Source organism: Podospora pseudopauciseta, chromosome 4 (genome assembly GCF_035222475.1).
Source record: "Podospora pseudopauciseta strain CBS 411.78 chromosome 4, whole genome shotgun sequence".
Lineage (NCBI taxonomy): Eukaryota > Fungi > Ascomycota > Sordariomycetes > Sordariales > Podosporaceae > Podospora > Podospora pseudopauciseta.
The window spans coordinates 2,734,259-2,755,099 of record NC_085894.1 but is presented as its reverse complement, the minus strand read 5'-3'; the positions used below and the strand labels follow the sequence as shown (position 1 = coordinate 2,755,099).

Genomic DNA, 20,841 nt, shown 5'->3' with positions numbered 1-20,841 from the left:
AAGTAGGTTAGGCCCGTGACCAACAAGAGGCTACGCCGTGATGCCTAGCCGGGCTCCTGGCGGTGGGTGTCCCGGCGGTAAGCCGTAGTGCTGATTAAACCCCACCTTTCACCGGACAAGGGGGATTTTACGAGAGAGAGAGAAAGAGAGAGAGAGCCGTTGCTTGTTTCAGATTTTGTCCACAACGGCCGCGTTTTTGCTTTTTCCCTTTCTTGTTGATCTTCAAGGGAGTCTGAGCGTTAACCGTAATAAGAAATTCTAGAAAATGCTCGGCGGTGGTTTGGCATTGACAGATGTTGGATCAACCTGCTGTCTGAGGCAGGTGAACACTGAGATCGGTTGTCGAGGTGATGGGGTTGTGTTTTGTATCATGTATGTGTGTGCGTGTGCTACGCCTTACAGAAGGAGGGGGGTTCTAACAATAGCCCGGGGGAAATAAAGCCTCAATGGTACTCTGAGCTGATGATGGGTGAGGGACCCTGACCCTTGCAGTTGGGTGCTTGCATTTACCTGCCTACCTCACCTGCCGAAAGCCTACACAAGATACCCCGTACATACATATTCGTCGGGCTGAAAAAGGCTGCCGCGTAGTTGCAGTTCCAAGAGGCGAGGATGAGCCTTGCCCCAGTCGACTTGATGGAGGGCAACCACCACAGGCGCCGGAAGTCAGGAGATATCTCCGGGGTGGGTGGATTGGGTACTTCCATTGGGTTTCGAGAGAGAACGAGGGTTGCACCAAAGGAGATATCCGATGGAAATGGGGGGATGGGATGTATCTCTGGGGCACAGAGGAAAACCAAAACAAAAGTGGTCAAGTTAAATAACTTATGTATGTACGGAGCGAAACGGGGCAATAATAGCTACATATTGAACCCCCCGGGACAAGGGAACAAATGCGTGGGAAGGAAGTGATCTTGTCTGCCGCCCACACCTCTCTCCCGGGCCGAGACGGGGAGGTCAGGGAGGCGGGATCGTCGCTCACTTTGCTCGCATGGCTGGGATGTCATGTCAGCCATGAGGGTAAGATAAGAGTGAGACTAGTACTTGCTGCGTAGCACGACCACATATCACGACCGACAAGGCAAGCACTGTGCACTGTCTGATGCAAGACATATCTCACTCGAGGGAACTTTTCTTGTCTGCCTTCTTCTTTTTTTTTCTTATTCGATCGACAAAAAAGCACTGACAAGGTCTGAGGTTAAAAAAGTCCCTTAAGGCCCCAGCCCACGTTGATCTACGTCGGTGGCGGGGAAAGGGCAGCATAGGGCTCAGATCTCTTTTGTCTCAACGGGTGATCATCTGTCTGTCTCATACAGAGGAAAAAAATTCGAGATGGCATCGACTTGTTGTTGTGCGTGATACCAATACACAACCTCCAAACAGAAGGGTATCACGGAAGAAGAAGCGTACCGCCGTAACCTGCTAGCGTGGTGTTGTGCACTTCGATGCTGTGATGCCTTGTGTATTGGTCAAACCTGTGTAATAGTTTGGTGTTGTGTAAGGGCAACTTGACGGGTTCATCAACTGGCATCCACTGATTTTTCAGACACTAGACGAAGGTTGAAAAGTTCTGGGCGGACAAGAACGGAAAACGGATGGGATGACGCCCTTGTGTCATCTGTCGTTTTCAGACTTGAGATAGTACTGCATGGTTGGGACATTACTGTCCTGCACGGTATTTGGGATGGCGTCTAGTGGTTTGTGTCAATTAATCAAGTTGGTTATGCATTGGAAGATAGTCTCTTTCGGGTGTAGGATTTTGCGGGGTATCACGAACATTTCCAGAACCTCCTTTGCCAATCCATTCTTGTTCCATGTGGATGGTCCTACGTGTCAGGAGCCCGCCAGTCTGGGAACTGGGAACTTGATAAACCTAGCAGAGAGCAAAAAACGGAGTAGTGTGGAGTGTGGGAAGGAGGGGAAAGAAAGCAGATCATCCGCATGCCTGTTTTCTCATGCAAGCAATGCAGGTTTGTCTGGCTGTCGTTGGCTGGTAGTCTGATCCTTCTTGTCAAGTGGGCTGGCTCATAGATGCAGCTATTCGCTGCAGGTCGCCTGGGCGGAAGCATCATGAAATCAGTATTTGAATACAAGTAGATAATTGTTGCAGAGGTATTAAATAAAAAAGAAAGGTGACGAGAGAGTGTTTGGTACGGCTCAATACTGGCGCACAGATAGTTGAAACCCTGCAGACGGGCGAATGGCTCTCCCGTGCATGTGTTTGGCTGGCTGAGGTCTGGTATTATATATTGGCTGGGTTTGATATACAGCAGGTCAGCACCAGCGGCAAGAAGGCGGCAGTCTCGGCTTCTGGCTCGTGTTTAGTTTCGAGGCAAAGTACCCGGGTTTTCTGCTCTGTGGTGGCGGGTAGATTGGCCAACCGGCTGTTAGATGTCGGGGTCGGGTGGGCAGTTGTCGTTATGAACAAGAGATATGTCCAAACGTCATACAAAGTAAAAGTGGGAAAAGGAGCGCTAAACGGACGAGCCTCAGGCGAACCAAGCAGCAGCTGGGCTGGATTTGCATCGGATCTTGGATCGCCTTGCCTCGGGGCCAGTGCTGTTTTGGGAGCCGTTGCTCCTCAAGTAAGCTTAGCAACGTCGTTGCGTGTGGGGGGCGTTTTATCTGTATATGATAATATGGATTTGATGCGCGTGCCTGTGCCTGACAGTGCCTGTATGTACCTGTAAATGAGTCTGCAACTGCATGATGTTCAGGCGGTCCCGTCCCAGGTGGTCCCAGCTCTCGAGTCCCAGCATCCTCCCTGCGGCCGGTTGTGAGGCCGGACGGCGTTTCTCTGTCTCCGGTGCTGTGTCTCTGCTTCAGAGGAGGTGTTCTCGTTCGTCCGTGGTGGTCGGATGGCGTACATATAAACCTGGGAGTCTCGGCCAGTTCCGCAGGTGGTCGGATGGCCAGAAGAGGGGAAGACAGACAGACGAGAGCCATGAACCAGGTTTCCCCAGTTTCAGATGTGAGGGGATCTCTTATCCATAAGCCCCTTTGACTGGCGGTATTTGTTGTTGCATGAGGTTGGCTGGCAGTCGGCCAGTGGCTGACTGAACTGCGCAATGGCGTGCGTCTAGGGGGAGTTGGAGGATGCGCGTACCCCAAGCAACCAGAGGCCAGTAAAAAGAGAGTGTGCACATCGCTAGGCCTCTCTGAGTCGCTCGTGCCGTACGGTACCCGAGAATGCTTGAGGTAGCGTGTTGCAGCAAGGACCTGGAGCAAGCCCCCCCAGGAAGCGACAGAAACGCCCGCACTGTCCGAGGGCCCCACAGTCGCAGCCCGCCCCAGTCCCAGTCCCAGTTCCTGGGCATCGCAGCAACAACCTACCGTCTATTTTCTCCCTTCCAAGGTTCTCTGCTGGCTCGGCGTTCGTTGCTGCCGTCCCCAGTACCGTCGTCGGTTGCTTGTTTTGACACGACCTTTAATCTCTCCTTACTCTCTCTCTCTACCTCTACCCTATTCTTTCCTTTTCGTCTTTTGTTTTCCCTTTTCCCTGAAGGAGGAGGAATTGCGCCTGCAGCTGCGCGTGTTTGGGACGAGAGAGAAGCTAAAGGCGGTGTTGTTTTGGCAAACGGGCCCTCCACTCACAGTCCTCCCTTACCCTCACTCGGGTTGCGATAGTCTCCTCTCGACGACCACAGCAACGGCCACAATCACGACCCGGTCACGGCCCATTGCGACCCCATCCTGACGAATTCAAAGGCTGAAAGCCCTTGTCACGCTGTGCTGTGGATCTCCTCATTGTCAGCTGCAGCCCGCCCGCGTTGACTCCACGACAAACGGAGTTGTCCTCGCTCTCCCCGTGCCGGGCTCCGCAATAAGTGAAAGCGACTTCGCGTTAGTTAGGAGGAGCAGCTTTCTGCGCGCCGGCTGCCTTCCTACAGGCTCGGTATTGTTTCCCCAGGTGAACAACGGCGAAGCTGTTGACGGCAAGGACGCGACAGTGCCATACCGGGCCCGCATTCCACATTCCGCATTGCTTCAGCTCAATTTCTCCGACCCCGACAATCTACTCCCGCCCTCTAATGCCCTGACGATGCGAACCACGACCCGAACTAAAGCCGACACCCTCCCCGTCCTTTTCTTCTCTCGCCACGCTTCGCCGTCGAGATAACAGTCCGTCCGCAGCCAGGATGCAGGCTGTGCCGAGTGTAAGTAATCTGAACGACGAGGAGCTCTGGCGGAAGGAAACACAAGCACATGGATGGGACTACAAACAGCTCTTGAGATGGACTTGGCAACTGACAAAATTGTGTTATAGCTTGTGGGAACCGGCACTGCCATCGCGGCCGCCGCTGCTGGTCTGGTATTTGGTCAGCCGTCAGAGTCGGAAGTGCCGCCATGGTCCAGCCCGAACCCAGGAGTATTTTCTGCCGACTACGATGCCTTCGGCTCTCAAGCCTCGAGTGCGAGGCCTAACACGAGTGCCACAGCTTTGCAGCAACGATGCTCTTTACCAGTCCAGGAGTTTGCCTACGGCTCGTTTCGCCAGCTTGTCGACCCAACTCCAAGTCCTCTGATGTCCCCTACCACGGAAGCGGCTCAACCTCAGCGACCCGGCAGCGCTGTACCGGTCACATCACCGAGAACCACCAGCGGGAGACAGTCCTTTCTTCGCCAAGATACCAAAGAATCAGTGCCGCGGCAGGATGTAGAAAGTGCTCGCGACTCCGTGTCTTCTAGGGAATCGTGGATTCGGCGCTTCTCATTGCGCCCGATATCACAACACGGGAGCCCAAGGTCAAGCATGGGACCCGACTCGTCATCCTTGACATTCTCACATGGCTCAGGTGTCCCGATGCTTGGGCAACAATCACTTGCCAGCTCGGCCCCCAACAAGTTGGTAAAGAGGAATGCCCCTGGTTTCGGTGAGCCACACGGATCTCACCAACGGCGGGGCTCTAAGTCGCAGGTGTTGACCCTCCGGAGACCGGCTACTAGCCACCAACGGACAGCAACCATGCAGCAACAATCACAACTGCAAGGTAACTCGGTTGACCCTCCGCCTTCCGCTGGAGCTGGGGCCGGGCCCAAGTTTTCATATGAGCCTTCGAGTGTCCCAGAGACAGAAACACCAACGTCTTCATCATTTGGCGGCTCTAAGCGTTCCTCCAGCAGATGGACGTCGTTTTTTCATGCTCGGCGGGCGGCGGGCCTTGGTCGTGACGCTTCAGGACTTACGAGTGGACAGAGCGCTAAGCTCGCTTCCCTGTTCCCCAAAAGACGAGTGTCTCTAACCCCAGGCCATGTTTCTCGAGCATACCTCACCAAGGCAGATTGCATAACAGACATTCCTGTGTTTGTGGATGAAGCTGAGCAGCAGGAAGAAGATTTCGGGCACATCGAGGACCTAGAGGTTCTGCAGAGTCCAGTCAACCCCACCGACTCGCCCGAAACATCTTCCGAGAAGCGACCGAAGAGGTCAATGTCGATGCATTTTAGTTCAGCCCAAAACTGGATCGCGAGAACCTCGAGCGTTCGGCGTCCTAGAAGGAGTACCGTTGACGCCAAGGGCGGAAATGATAATCGATATGCGACCGCCGACCTGGCCGGCATGCTTCGCGACCCAATGCAGTCTCCGGGCAGCCCAACCACACATGAAATTGTTGTGCCACCCAACTACCAGCCGCAAGCACCACAGCTTGAGCCTGCACCAACCCTCTCGGATGCTCCACGGAACCGCAAGAGAAATTCACCCTCTCCTCTTCCGCCATTAAACCGTCTATCCAGCTTCAACATCGACGTTTCACGACTTGGGCTGTCAAGTTCTTCCTCTTCCACACCGCCTCCAAGATCATTCCATACCCCGATAAACTACATGAACGGCTCCCAAAACCCTCCTGCTCCCACACATAGCCGAGGTCCTTCGGGGGAACGATCAATCACGCTGGCAGGCTCCGACTTTGAGGTCCACGATGCAGATGACGAAGACACAGATGTCCGGAGTGATGCCTACGATTCCTTCCGCACCATCGCCTCTTCCAGTCGGGTTCGGTCTGTTGAGACACCGCTAGACTCGATGTTTGATGAATCGCCACCGAGCACTGCCAGCAACGGCAAAACCAAGAGGTTATCGATTCAAGAGATGCTGGGACGTGGATGGGATGGCGAAACCAAGATCACTGAAGAGGAAGACAGTGCAGCCACGCCTGTTCGGAGCACTCACCTGGATGGCACAACAAAGCCGATCAAGTTGGACGGGTTTGGCTATGGTGGTCAGGGAGGTCTGATGCTGGTACACCGAGAGTTTGCGGCCAGGTTATCTTTTGATGATGACGACGACGATGACTGGGCACGAGACGACGATAACACTTTGAGCAATCATCTTTCGCCACCGAGCTCGACGAATTCAAGACGTGTCAGTCCGACACTTCGGCATGCGCTCAAAAATTTGGGTGGGAATGGGAGCCCCGATCTGTCTCGTGATAGTATGAGCGACCGGCCGAGGAGCAGCATATTTGACTGGTCAGAACCATCGATCCATGACAAGCTCGATTCCGATACAACCCGACCCAAAACGGTTCATGGGAAGCAGGAGATGGATTTGAGGATTGGTCGTTCGACAAGTCGGAAAGCCCCGAAAGCCGGGCATGTACGGAGCCAGAGCGTTCCTGTTGTTCCAGAACCTACTGATGAATCCAAACCGCCTCCAAAGTTTGGTACATGGGGGCTGAGTACAAAGAATGCCAGCGAGGACTGGGATGATGATTTCGATTTTGACGAAACCCCGCTTGATACGACCGGAGGAAAGGACTCTAGCACGAGTTTTATGGTCGTTCCCCCGTCGATTCAAGCCAGTCAGCCGAGTGTAAAAGCCCATTCGGGTCAAATACGGGAGCTTTCCTTGCTCGTCAATGACTTGAAACGACTATGCCGCCATGGCAAAGACCTCAACATTATTCACGGGGCCATACAACCAAAATGGGTCGAGGCGGAAAATATTATTGCCTTGGCATCGCCCGATGAGGACGAAGCTGATGAGTTTGGTTCAGTCAAGTTGTCACTGGACTTTGATCGAGATGATCTTGATGAGATTGATGAACGTTTTATCGACGAGGGGTTTGATGGCTCCATTCTTGATGACATTAACGATCCTTTCGAGATTCCCGAGCCGCAGATGATGACCCGGACAACAGTGGTACGAGAACGAGCGACTGTCCGAAGACGGTCGGTGTTTTCACCTGACGACGATATTTTCGGCGGTCAGTGGCCACTGCCCGACGAACCGCTTAAGCCTCCACGACCACGAACACCAGACGGTTCGGTAAGCCCCAATGGGAGCTCTGCTGTTCTGGCCACCGTGATCCAAGCAATGCAGCAACAGCGGTCTACTTCCGATCCCATCGCCGCCACCGCCACCAAGACCCAAGACACCAAGCTGTTCTTTGACACAAACAGTCTCCAAGAGCTGGTGAAGAGGGCTGGTCACCTGCGAGACTCGCTATCGGATGCAGTACGCAAAGCTGAACTGCTTACCCAAAGCCCGGCCGCCACTCCTCGTCGTGAGCGACTTTCGCATCTCAATCTGGATGGCAGCCCAGCCTTTACGCGAGTGTTTTCGGATCCTGCTGCGTCTAGTCCACCCAGGAGGCTTCCAAAGAGTCACAGCAGCAACTCTGTCTTGGGCAGGGGGTCTGCTGACTCGCCTCGGATGCAGATGATGATCGTAAGCTAGATGGATGGGAAGTTTAGCATGGTCGGGACCCACAAACACAAACACCCACCCACCCACTCACTCACCCACCCACCCACACACACACACACACACACACACACACACACACACACACACACAACACACACACACACAACATTGTTCACTACGATACCAAAACACGATACCACAATTCTAAACCCGCGGAACTCTTTTTTTTCATCCCCATCAACATCAACATACCCACGAACCTTTTGTGTATATGTACGAGTATTATTGGAGACGCCATCCATTCATCCGTCGATCCATCCGTCTTGGTTGCTTAAGGGGAGATGATGGAGATGGTTTACATATTGAGTTGGGGGAAGAGGGGGGAACAGAGAGAAGGAGTAGGCACATTAGGGGGGTACAACAAGAAGAGAAAGAAGAGCAGAAGAGAGAGCGAGTGGCTTCCCTTTATTTTTTTCTTCTATTAAACAAAACGGTTTTATTTTATTTTACTATTTTACTACTAACTTTTTTTTCTTCTACCATTCTCTTCGTTAAAGGGGGGTGGTTCTTCTTTCTGGGGTTGGGTGTTTTTCTCTCGTTGTGGTTCGGCGGCTTTTGGTCTTCGGGGGCATTTGATTCTGCCCATTTTTTTGGGCACTCAAGACAGAGCAATGATTGGGTGTGTGGGAGGGGAGGTATACAAAAGGGGGGTTTTACGTTTTCGTGGTAGAGGGGAAGGAAAGAAAGAAAGTAGTTTCATGTAGTAGAGCATACTGTGAATCGGGAGCTTTATTGTTATGTGGCTATGTCCTTTTCTTGTGTTGGTTTTTTTTCTTATGCGTGGTTGTTGGTTTGTTGTGCTTTTTGTGTATGAGTGATGGTGCAGGGGGATGATGGGTTATGATTGGTGTGCTGGTTGGATGGAATGAGAAGAAAGATGATGAGGGGATGGATGGGGTGGTGAAGAAGGGGGAAGAGGGGGGTGATATTATTACTTTTTTCTTGAACTGGGATACGATATTGATAAAAACTATTTGTGATTAATGCTGGCGGTTGATGATGGGGATGGGAGGGGACGGGGAGAGAAGGGGAAGGGGTTGTATGGTAGTTTGAAGATAGGGGGTTAAGATAGGAAAGGGGGGCCAGTTGGAGAATACAAAATGACATGAGGCTATGCGCTACTTTTCGGGACTAATGATATGCCTGACTTTTGAATGTGACTGGTGATATACATACAGGAACTGACGGATGGATTGGCAACTACTGGATGGTTATGGCTCGTTGCTCGTTGCTGTTGATATGTTGACGTTGGCTGACTGGATATTGATGATGACTCGGTTGTGAGTCTGCTGCGTGTATGCTGGCCGGTTATGTCTTATGAAAAAATATGATGATTATGGGCGAGTAGTAAGTTGAAAACGAGTCAATTTGAAGGAGACAGCTTGGACAAAACAAGTGAACAGCAGCAACTGGAAGATGGACGACCAGGCACCCTCACCACAAAATAATTAGCACTCAAAAGTAGGTTAAATCCACATTATACTATAAACCATACCTCGAAAGATAGGCGTTAGTCTTTTAAAGATAGTTAATACGCTGTGAAAGATAGTTAATAGTCTTTAAAGACAGTTAACAAGCCTTTAAAGATAGTAAAAATAAAAATAAAAAACCTATTACTTTAGGTATGGTTCACAGTATAATAAGGGGTTAGCTAACTTGCTGTGCTAATCATTTCGTGGGGAGGGTGCCAGGTAACAAACAGCACCTTGGGAGGGGAAAATGGAGATGGAATAGCCAGAAATCGCTAATGGGGAGGCGGTTGGAGCAGGTAACGAATAAGGGGGCTGTTTGAAAAGAGAGTACTCGGAAGAAGGACCATGTAGGAAAGAACAGCCACAAGAAGCAAGCAGAGTGTAGCAGATCAGAGCAAGGACGAGTCAATACCCGGAACAGCAGATAACACAAGGCTGCAACAAGAGCAAGGTATGCATAAGTAGGCAAACATACACATTGCCTTACCACCACCTCTCATAATGCTCACTCAACCCACCATTGCATTTCGGAGCAACTCAGCATACATCTACCTGCCATGAAGCCTACTTTTATCGTATCATTTTCGTTTACTTTAACTACTCGTGAGACTAACCTTCCCCAACCGTCTAGAATTTCCCTCATACCTTCTACGCTACCAACATCCCAATACACACACAAAGTCTACCCTTCAATTTTGTTCATGGTCCTTCTGCTATGAGCTATTTCAACTCACCGAACAAGTCCACATGGAGCTTACCAACCTGGGTCATTTTCTGAACAAACGAGATGACCTAGGCAACCATCTGTCCAAATTGGAGACATCACACCACACCATAGTTGCCTTGCGCAAAGTCCATCAGAGAAGCTACCTGGTCTGGTGGAAGAATGAGTCTCATCAGGCATCTGTTTTACAGTGGAAATAGTTGGAAGCGAATGCATCAGCAACATATTCTTGAAAGCTTGTCCCGTGTCACGGAGCAGTCAGGAGACACAAGGTTTGAGAGTATCACTTACGAGAGCAGTCACCAACAGTACCACATACCATCTCAGTCACAAACACTTCTGTCAAAGATAGTCACGCCAGAGAAATCAGGAGCACAAGTTCATAGGGTTTAATTGAGTCTATAAGAACACAATGAACCGGAAAGGTCAAGGGGAATGGTCAAAAAACAACTAGTTATTTCCTTCCAAGGAGACCAGATACTGAACGACAAATAACATTGCCTGGTCCGCTGACAAAGCTGACGACCGGCTTCCCAAGTAAAAAAACCATAGAAAAGACAGAAAAAGAAAAATGAGAATCCGATGAAATCCCCTCCCCAATGTCCATTACAATGGGGGATAATGTGCCGTACGACGAAGCCGATTGCCTATTATTTTTTTTTGGTTGGTTTACTCCTGAGCACCAATTTACTCCTTTGCACCTAGTTGCAAAGCCAGCTGCTTCCAATGATCACGCTCAGCAGAGAGCTTCTCAATCTTCTCCTCAAGCTCATCCAAGCGAGCGGCCTTGCGCTCCCGAGACTTGCGAGCCGCAAGAGTGTTGCGAGCACGCTTCATCGCGACAGTATCCGTGGGATCGTCGACAATAATGGGAGGAAGGGGCTTGTCGCGGCGGCGAGAGTTGACACCGGCGATGGACGAGTGGCGGGTTGGTGGAGAAGTGCTTGACTTGCGACGATGTCCCGATGCCGGCGACTTGACTTCGAGCTCCTCGGCGGTAATTACTGGGGACTCTTCAGGCTTAGGCCCAACAAGCGCCTCCTTGGGGGCTTCTGGTTCCGTGTTGGTTGTTGGGAAAAGGGGGAACCAGTTGTCCGGGTTGGAGTCGAAATCACCTCCTCCTCCAAAGTGAGGAGAGGTCTCATAGCTGTCGCAGAAATCGGGGGAGCCGTTATACAGCGATGGCGAAGTCAAAGCGGTGAAAGCAGTGGAGTTGGGTGCTGACATGAAGGGCTCGTTCATCATGAGCTCTTGAGGAGAGACGGTGGCCAGGTTTTGCCCCGTGCTCGAGACGCTGGAGCTCAGATCGAAGACAGTCGGGAGAGCTGGCGACGAGTACGTGGTAGACGCACCGCCCTCAAAGGCGGTGAAGTCGTCCAAATCCAGGTCTGATCTCATGTGTGAGCCTCTGTGGCGAGCAAGGTGGTGTTGCGGAGTGAAATTACCTTGAATGTTCATCTTGCCTGGTGGCACGCCGCCGGGACCTTGTGGGAACAGGGGAACGGGTGGGCGGTGCTGGCGGTGCTGGCGTTGCTTGGTAATGTTCAGAGCAACAGACGAAGATGGAGCGGACGAGGCGTAGAACTGTTGCGGCGATGGGCGCGAGTTCTGTGTAGTAAACCGATTGGTGAATGCCGATGAAGTCGTGGAGTGGCCGGTTGCCTGGATGATGTTCGCAACTCGCTGATTCTGCAGTGATGGCGATGGGATCTGCTGCGGGAAGAGCGGCTGATTACGATATTGCTGTGGTTGATTTACACCTCCGTGGGCGGAAGGTTGCGATGTAGTACGGCTACTATGTGGACGATGATTGATCGGCGAATCGAACAAGACGAAGTCCTGTTGGGGCAAGCTGAGATTCTGTGGGGGCTGTTGATGCGCGGAATGTGCCGGCAGGCTCGAGGTACTGGAGGGAGTCCATGATGACTGATGTGAATCCGTGGTGAAGACTGAAAAGTCTGGGCCGGGAATGGCGGTGGTGGGATGTGAACCGGAGCGCGAGCTGGAGAGCTGGGTGCTGTAGTTCAGTTCAACCTGTGAAGGTAGAGCTGAAGGAGGGGGTTGAGAGGGGAGATTGTTAAAATTCTTAAAAGAAGAAATGTTGACGAGGCTCAAAGAGCAGTTCCGACGAGGGGAGGGGGTGATTTAACGCATCTTGGTAGATGCCTTGGGTTGTTCTGAAAATTGGTTGTTGTGAGTGGTTTGGTGAGAGAAAGAGAAAGCAGGACGGAAAAGTGGGCGCAGAGGACGTTTTAATCAGGCAGCGAACTGCCTGGGCAAGCAGAGCGGACGCCCCACCCCGACGCCTGCCCCAGGCCGCAGAGGCTTCCAAGGCGGCAGCGCGGTGGGATCTGCCATCTGATTGGCTGCGCCGACGGTCAGCCGAAAAGGGCAAGTGTGAGTCACAAACTTGAGGACCGACCGGCTCCAAAAAAAACCGCAGCCTTGACAACGTTGCAGACTGCGGGGCTCCAAACCGCGTAGCGTCGCTGCTAGTTTTGAAGCCCAGCTTTGGCTTCAACACATTCGCGAAAGCTGATCTCCCATTGGGTTTGTGTCGGATTCGTTAGCTGACACAAATTTCATAAGAGCCAGTCTTCCTCGCACCTTCTTCAGCTTCTCCCGACACATAGACTCCAATCGGCCCCAAGATGGTCCATTTGAATATTCTGTACCGTGGTACACTCTGGTGTAGCACTGCCCCACCGTGGATCTCATCACAAGGCTCCCATCCAATAACACGGGACCAGTGGGATTTGGGCCCACTCTGCCTTTCCGGTTGAACTGCAGCAAAAGAGCGACGCTCGGACGGGCTTACGCCGGCGGCACGGTTCAGGGTGTCTGCCAGGCCTCCCAAGGGCGCGGTGGGCTTGACATGTCAAAAAGTTGACATAGAACCCGAAAGCAACAAGGAGATTCGTAGAGCACACCGACAACTAGACACATATGAGCTGTGAGAAAAGAGCCGCATGGAACTGCAATGAATTATTGCAAATCGTCCATGTGGACATGTGGGTAATTTCCATGGGGGCGCACAAGGCAGGGCTGCGTAACCGTCAAGGGACCGACTGCCCGGACGCGCAACGCCTTGCGAAGTGCTTGCATGTGTAACATCGTCCAATTGTCGAAGAGCCGCTAGGACCGCGCAGCTACGGTGGTAGTCCTATCAACTTGCGGTCCTTTCTCCCGGCTGAAGAAGAAAAGGAAACGTTTCCAGACAGATGTCCTCGAGGGCTGTGAAGATTGGGCAACAACAGCGAGGCGGTCGGTCGCACAGCATCGAGGATGGAAAAACAGCAGCCATACACTACATACGAGGCACAAGACACGACTCCGCCTCAAAGCCCACCCACATCTGGATATATTGATGATAGCACACACAAGACCTCTGCAGTTCCCTTTCTCTTACAACAAGCTCACCTCTTCTTTTTGCGCCGTCGAATCAAAACCCCCAATTGCTTTGCTGACCACTTGCAACCGTTGTGTTGAACAGCAATTGAGTTTTGTGAGTCACTCGCTTCGGCTAATTCCACCTTAGCCCTGCCTGCCCTTGCAGGGTTTCGTATTCAAAATCCACCTTATCCACTTCAACCAGCCAACCCCACCTTCAAAACTTTTTTGTTCAGAATCCAGATCCAGGAAAATGGAGATGCGGGACGATGGCGCCATCGGCTGAAACTTGAGAAACTTTGCAGAGATCCCACTGTGATATCCTCAATTGTGGAGGATGGGACTGTGATTTGAGTGGAATACTCCATAAATCCCGGTGGCATTGAGGAGGCCACATGAAGGAAAGGAAAAAAAAAAAAAAAAACTTAAAAAAAAACTTTGGGGAAATATCCGGTTTCTCTAACCGCAACAAGCGGATGTGGGATGGGATGGATGGATTCAAAACTGCACGTCAGCACTTATCAGCCATCATCAAAAAGTGATCGACAACATGGAACCTTGCAGTGAAAAAAATGACGCTTCTGGGTTTCCAGGCATGTTCCCTAACAGCTGGAAAATCCCAAGGGAAACAAACCTGTGGAGTTTCTTGGCCAGCGCCGAGGTGAAGATGAGGTTCTTAGCCGGCCGAGACCCGGCCGAGATCCGGTCCCACCTCCGATGTCTCTGGGTTTTGGAGGTACGGCACGGCATGCCGCGGCACGTTTTCTGCTTCCTTTGTATTCCGAGGCTGGGCTACTTTGTAAATGGTGACAAGACAATGCCGGGGAGATTCCGGGGAAGAAATGTGCTCCTGCAGGTTAGTAGGTACATCTGCCATGTGAAGAAACGGGAGCCTAGTCAGTCTTTGAAGTAGATGAGGTTCATGAAAGCTCGAGCCAACTTATAGAAAGCTTGTCGCGGGGTCCCAAGCTCTCGGGATTCAAGGGCCAGGCCCGGGTTGTGCTATGGGGTTCGGATGGAACCAAACGTTAACTCCAGCGTCGACGAAAGATTGTTTCACGTTTTTTGAAGGCTAGTGCTCGTGTTCGCGATCCACGTTTGACGACATCTCATGAGAGTCCTAGTATTTTGACCCTACCCAACCTTTTTCTATGATGATGGTCATTATCCTAGATCCAAACCAATGCTACGCCCGAGGCATCATGATATTCATACAACCCAACACCCACCACACAACTTCCCTCACTCCCCCCTCACAGTCCCCCTCCTCTGCACCTCCTGCGCAGGCGCCATCTGTTCCGCATCATCTTCGGCCCCCTCCTCCCTCATAATCTCCCCCTTCCTCCTCACCGCCTTCCACCCTCTCTCTCCCTTCTCAGCCATCTTCTGCGCTTCCTCCAACCACCTCTTCCACTGCTTCGTCTTCGGCATCGCCCCGCTCCTCTTCACCCACGCCACCTGCCCCTTCGTCTCCCTGATCGCATACCACATCGTCCTCGTAAAACTAGGAATCTCATCATCCTCCAACCGATCCTTCTCCCACTTATCCTTCCCCTCCGGAAAAGCATGCGCGCCCTTTGAATCCTCCTTGGTCACATCCCGAACGGTATACCTCCTATCCACATCCCAAAACCTCTTCTCCTCCACCAACCCCATCATCCAATACAGCCCGTTCAAACAGATATAACCCCCCCCAATCAGCACCTGACTGTTCCACCCGCAGTTCCCCAGCAACACCACGCTCACCATCAGCAGCACCATCCCCAACCCCATGTACAGCCTGTACAGATCGCTCTCCACCACATACTTGCACTCCTCCGTCCCGGAATACAGCTCCCGCGCCACCTCCTCGGTGCATTTAATCAGCAGAAACGCCCCCTCCCTCGTCCTGATCACGACATCCCCCTCGGGCACTTTTCCCGAAGTGGTCCTGTTCATGAGAACGGGCTTCCACAGCGAGGCGTAGCAAACCACCGACGAGGCCAGCGACATCAATACTATGGCCAGAATGGCCGTGCCGTCTTCCCAGAGGGCGGAGAGGATGATGATTACCAGTGTGAGGGCAAATGAAAAAATCGAAAGTAGGTGCACGGGGGAGCATAACGTTGCCGGGACGGAGGGTCTGATGGTTGATGTTCGGTGGTGGGGGAGGTGGGGGTGGTTATTATCAGAGGTTGTGAGCGTGGTGGTGGAGGAGCCGCCTCGTTCGAGGTCATCGTCTGCCGCTGCTGTGGCGAACCGAACAGTGGGTTTACGGGTGGGTGGTTTTTCGGTTGGGTTGGCGTTGGTTGGGCCGAAGAAGCTTGGTTGGGAGGGGGTGAGGACTGTGGTGGTATCAGTGGTAGGTTTGATATGCAGTGCTGTTGGTTTTTGCTGCCCTCTCCAGCCTCTTCTCCACCAGTTGCTGCCCTTAGTGGAGGTGGTAAGTCTCCCCTTTTCCTCTCTTGTTTTGCCCGCTTTGATGGCTTCCAAAGCTTCCTTCGTGTGCTTGATCTCGAGGACTTTGAAGGAGAAGGGCTTCATCTCGTCGAGGGGTTGTAGGATGTTTGCGAAGAAACCTACCGTGTCGAGTACCACCCCGCTGTGTACGCCTGTCATTTTGGCGTTGGCTTCTGGGAGTCGTTGAGGCCGCACTGGTTTGAGGAGGGCTTGAGGGGCGGGGATGATACGTGGGAGGAGGCAGAGACGGGATGCTGTGAGGGTTTGGGCGTGTTCAGCGACGCTGGACTCGCCGATGATGGCGAGGAGGGTGATGACGTCGAAGCGCCAACCTGGAAGATCCTGACGGCCGTATGGGAACCTTTGTTGAAAGTTAGTTACTCTGTTAAGGTAAGTTCTGAAGGGATTCGAGGGAAATACATACCAAGCAAGCGCTCCCGTGGGAGCATCCTCATCCAGAGGCAGCGGAAGGCTGGTCATGGCGACGATGCTGTCCAGAATAACGTATAATACAGGCGCTCAAAGTCTCCTAGATACGACTCTGAAGAACAAGAGTAAAAGAGAACCTTGACGAGACCAACACTGTATTGTTTACAACTATTCAGAGAGAAGAAAAAAGTTCGTCGCGCGGCCACGTCGTCGACGCTCGAAACGCCCAGTCAGGGATGATTGAAGGCTCAGCTCTAGTTCAGCTTGGCGCAAACAATCTAGGTGCACCATATGATAGCTGTGTGTTACACCTGTCTCGTCAATCGGTGGGGTGAAAACAGGCAATAGAAGCGATGATTGGAAAATGCGTGTGTGAGAGAAACGCCCGACGAGTAAGGCAAACTTTGAGGTTGTTCGCTGGCGGTTTCACCGGCACCTAGACATAAGACAAAAAGAAAAACGCTGCTGACTTCAGTCTATGTGCTAAATGAAGAAGATGAAATGGAGGTGAGCTGTAGTGGGTTTAATACCACATCTTCAACCAGGGGTTTCATATTCCTTCGTCCCTGAACATCTCAGCCTGATCCAGCTCCACGGCAGCGGTACCCAGTGATAGTAAGATCTCAGAAGGCCAAAAACGAGAGCGGAGCGGGTGGAAAAGGCCCCTGCATAGAATGCATTCTCTAACCATCCTCCCCGAGAATGATCTTTCATGTCCTGGAAACAAAGTCGATTGTTTACCGTAGAGCCTCTGCGGCGCGCTTACAAGCCTTGATTTGGGCCCAGTCTATCGCCGACCTTGTCCAATTACGCTGACACACATACCTCAGGTGGAACGATAGTGTAGGCTTCTTGTTGTAGGAAAGGGAAATTCCCCCCCGGTCGTTCCCCCTTCACTTTCCTGAGGGATGGTGGGATGGGAACTATGTAATGCGAGCGATGTTGCCTGAGTGGTTGAAGTCGTGACCGCGCGCACGTCTCAGCCCCCCCTCAGCCTGATGGGTGATGGATAGGTGGATGGCTTGGTCCGCAAATCCGAGCGAAGGTGCAAACATGATGCAACCAACAGTTGTATGGCAATGTAAATGCGGGGCGGCCCAAAATGGAGACGTACCTGATTTGACGGACTGCTCATGAGGCTGTGGCAGCCTGATCGCTTTGTCGATAACAGGCGTGAGAGATCAGGTGGGAATTGAGTAAAGGTTGACAGTGACAAAGGGAAGAGGGCCGAAGAAAGGAGAAAAGTTTGATCTGTCATCTCAGTCATCCGGGAATCGCCTTGAAACTGGTTGCTGGCTGTGAGAGATGACCAAGGTGAAGTTAGGTGATTAAACGCCATGAACTCCAAATCCATTGCCATTGTCCCCGTCAACCGTTGTTTTGCCCGTCTAACAACCCAGTGTGTAACTCGCCCAGTAAACCAGCCCAGTAAACCCATGAACCAACCCTGCCTCCTAAGAAGGACTCACGAATGTGACATGTATCGCTTCTTCCATCCCGACCCCCAAACATGGCCTCGCGGCCCGTGAGCAGAGCCTGTCATACTCAAACAAAGAAGGCCCAGAAAATCTTAATCCGTTCCCAAACATGGTATCATCATCGTCATATACCCCCTGTGCCCTGTCCTACCGTTTAAAATCCCGTTTATAACCGTGAACCATGACATGATTGCAAAACAAACCCCAGCCAGACACATTGCTGTCTTTGTCATGTACCTGTCATATTCTACCGCCCGAAACCTTTCTTCCTGTTTCTCCATGTCTCTACTGGCCCTGGGAGAGGCCAAGAATCATGGGCCGGGCATAACAGCTGTCTTTTTCTCGTTTCCAGCCACCCCCAAGGTAGCCTCGCCGTCTCTTCGCTGTTGCGGTTGGTCAAATTCACCCTTGACAATCCTCAGACAAAACTTCTCCCACATGTGGAGCCAAGCGGTATGCACCTTTTCCCTCTCCTTTGCATCCATGCACGAGTGCTCAAGACTCCACTCAATCAGCTGCCGAAGTCCATGGAGCGTCATGTCTGCCTTTCCTGCCAGTACTTGGTAAAAGTCGTGTGATAATCGCGATCTAGAGCACGTCAGCATACCTGGCGAGAGACAATATCAAAGGAAACCTACCTAAATAGTGTCCCGTTGTCGGTGCTCACAGTGCAGTGGACATTATTAGCCAGCAGGTTGTACACAGAGTGCCCGCTTATTCTCGGCGTGAGTCCCAGTATCTCGTTCGATATTGGGCACACTTCCACACAGATGTTGTGCTGTTTCATCTGCTCCATAATAAAAGGATGCCGCGGCAGGGCAAACCCGTGGCCGATCCGCTTGGAGCCGAGCAGGAGAGCATCGAGCAGGTTTCTGTCCGTCTCATCGCCATGATCCAGAGTCTCACCGCAGTGCAACAAAAGCGGTATGGAGGTTCCTGCTAGCCGACAGGCCTTCTGGAATCGAAGCAGCTGCTTTGTGAAATAATGTAAGGGGTGACCTTTGCCTTCTTCGCCAACCAAGTCAAAACCGGCAATGTAGTTTGAGTACTTCTCTTTGAGCTTGAACTCGAGACACTCGTGAAGCGACTCTTCCACCTGCTCGGTGTCGAATGACCGTGGCGTGCAATAGATGATCTTGAGCCCCTGAACCACTTTTCCTTGATGCTGGCGTTGGAATTTCTCGTATTGATCGATAATCAGATCTGTGATTCCTTCGTTGTCAAGTTTTTTGGACCCGTCATCTTCCCATACTTGGTTTGTCGACATGAAATTCACACGGATCTCGGCGTACTGGATGTTGTCATCGGCGAACTCCTCTAAGCAATGGCGTGTATATCTTGCGTATGCACTTTTATAGTTGAAGAGGCCCTTCATCATTTGCGTTCTCGCGTTGAACTTTTCCCATGCCCTGTACTGCTGATTAGCAATGGTTTCACAAGGAAACGGAGTCTACGTACCCTTTTGCTGTTTGAAGCAAACCGTGGGCCTCCTCTTCTTCAAAGACCAGCTTGTTTTGTAGCCATTTATCAACTCTGTCAATGTCCTCCTGGGCGTACCTCCGACGGAATTCTTCCCGAAACCTAGAGAACTGCATCACAGTCCTGTTTTGGTAAGCGGCATCAAAAATATTGCCCTCGCCTCGCTCCTTCACTGCCGCTTCGTTCATAATACTGAACTGTACCCGGCACCGATCCAAAGCGGTCCGGTCTACCTGCCCCCTGTCATTCACCAGTGGCATGTTGCACCAAATATACATGCGGGTCATCTCCTTCGCAATATCAAGTAAAAAGTTTGGTAATAGGTTAGCGTTGAAGTGAATATGAAGATGAGCGCCTTTGGGCATGGCGCGGAAGAGACTGAAAAGTTGGGTTTGTTGAATTAAGTCGATGTTGGAAAGGAAATGATCTCCGTAGAAACGAGGATGCTCCTGGCCCTGAAACCCCTGCCTGGGCGGAGCTGGCGTGTAATAGCGTTCGATGTCGTCCTTTTTGAGAGCCTGAAGCTTAGCGTTGGCCTTGATCTCGAGCACCGAAGCGTTGATCGTGCAGGTATTCTCAAACGAAAGTGCATCTTCGTGGTCCTTGAGTGCCTTCCGTAGCTCGTCATACGTCGTGATAGTTCCCTCAATGTCCTTATCTGCTGCGTCAAAGAATTCTCTCGGAGCTGAGAGCGTCACATTTCTTGAAGAACTCCGTAACGACCATGGTTTTGGTTTCTTTGTTTCTTCAGACGTCCGTCCAGTGAAAGCATGAAGCTGATCTGTGAGACAGGGGCTTGATGAATCGATTTCTGGATTCCGTCTTCTTGCAGCAGCCTCCAGTGGCCCAACGCAGTCATACTGAGCCATCCAGCCTTCACCTCGAGTTCCATTACCATTAGACACCCCGTTGAGCCGAGTACAGGACTCAGCGCCAGAGCCTTGAGCCTTTCTTACAGCCATGCTTCTTGCGCTAGCTTCACTCACAACGTCGGGCCTGTGGACGAACAGGTCAGCCATCGATCTTGTAAACCAGCGCCGTGTGGGTGATATTGACTGAGTGCGGGTGCGTTTCCTCGGGGACTTGCGTATTATTTTTTTCAGCATCGCTGTCAGACTCGACCGTGTCTATGCTGCAAGTTATACCCATGTGGACCTCGCTTGCCACCATGAATCGCCTTGATGAGCGTCTTGATGAGCGTTGATGAAAGAAAAGACAGTTGGTTGTGTGAATGAGGTGAGTGAGATGGCGGGGTGAGATTTGGAGAGCGAGCTGAATGAACTCACAGCCGCCAGGCGGGCACGAGGAGAATGGATGCCTTTTGGCTGATGGCGGGGGGGACCTGAGCGTGCAGGCGGTGATGTCACGCGGGGACGGCCAGACCAGGCCGGAGGGAACTGATGAAGGTATTCACAGTCACCGGGTCGGTCACCGGCATGGTGAGGGAGTTGGACGGTTTTAGCAAAGAAGCGAAATGTTAACACCATCCGCCATCCGAGTAAATCGCCAACGGCCAACGGAATGACCAGGCTCCAACAGCCCAGAGGCGCGGGGAAGTTCGCGACAGTGAGCGCGCCCTGGGTGAGAGCCCTACGGCGGCACAACCGACAAGGGTACTTTGGGTACTTGCAGTGCCACTGTCGACCCACTGTTTTCTGAAATGGACAGTCCCCATTGGCTACCGACGATAAGGCTGACTGATTGGCTCTCTCTCATGAC

At 52.0% G+C, this 20,841-nt stretch overlaps 4 protein-coding genes across 4 annotated transcripts; 1 reads left to right on the top strand and 3 right to left on the bottom strand.

Moving 5' to 3' along the window:
* Window positions 1–3,340: 3,340 nt before the first annotated feature.
* QC763_407650 (uncharacterized protein) lies at window positions 3,341–8,058 on the top strand. Its single transcript, XM_062912403.1, has 2 exons — window positions 3,341–4,157; window positions 4,268–8,058. The coding sequence occupies exons 1-2, from the start codon at window positions 4,140–4,142 to the stop codon at window positions 7,679–7,681; spliced, it is 3,432 nt and encodes a 1,143-aa protein (XP_062765971.1). The 5' UTR covers window positions 3,341–4,139; the 3' UTR covers window positions 7,682–8,058.
* Window positions 8,059–10,594: 2,536 nt separating this feature from the next.
* Window positions 10,595–12,918, bottom strand: GCN4 (General control protein; the record flags this gene model as incomplete). Its single annotated transcript, XM_062912404.1, has 2 exons — window positions 10,595–11,702; window positions 12,845–12,918. The coding sequence occupies 2 exons, from the start codon at window positions 12,916–12,918 to the stop codon at window positions 10,595–10,597; spliced, it is 1,182 nt and encodes a 393-aa protein (XP_062765970.1).
* A 1,621-nt stretch (window positions 12,919–14,539) lies between these two features.
* On the bottom strand, window positions 14,540–16,216 carry QC763_407670 (uncharacterized protein; the record flags this gene model as incomplete). The annotated part of the gene is made up of 2 exons (XM_062912405.1): window positions 14,540–16,097; window positions 16,161–16,216. The coding sequence occupies 2 exons, from the start codon at window positions 16,214–16,216 to the stop codon at window positions 14,540–14,542; spliced, it is 1,614 nt and encodes a 537-aa protein (XP_062765969.1).
* Window positions 16,217–17,954: 1,738 nt separating this feature from the next.
* QC763_407680 (uncharacterized protein) lies at window positions 17,955–20,689 on the bottom strand (the record flags this gene model as incomplete). Its single annotated transcript, XM_062912406.1, is given in 4 exon segments — window positions 17,955–18,231; window positions 18,282–19,052; window positions 19,102–20,299; window positions 20,312–20,689. The coding sequence occupies 3 exon segments, from the start codon at window positions 20,226–20,228 to the stop codon at window positions 17,955–17,957; spliced, it is 2,175 nt and encodes a 724-aa protein (XP_062765968.1). The 5' UTR covers window positions 20,229–20,299; window positions 20,312–20,689.
* Between the last annotated feature and the right edge of the window lie 152 nt (window positions 20,690–20,841).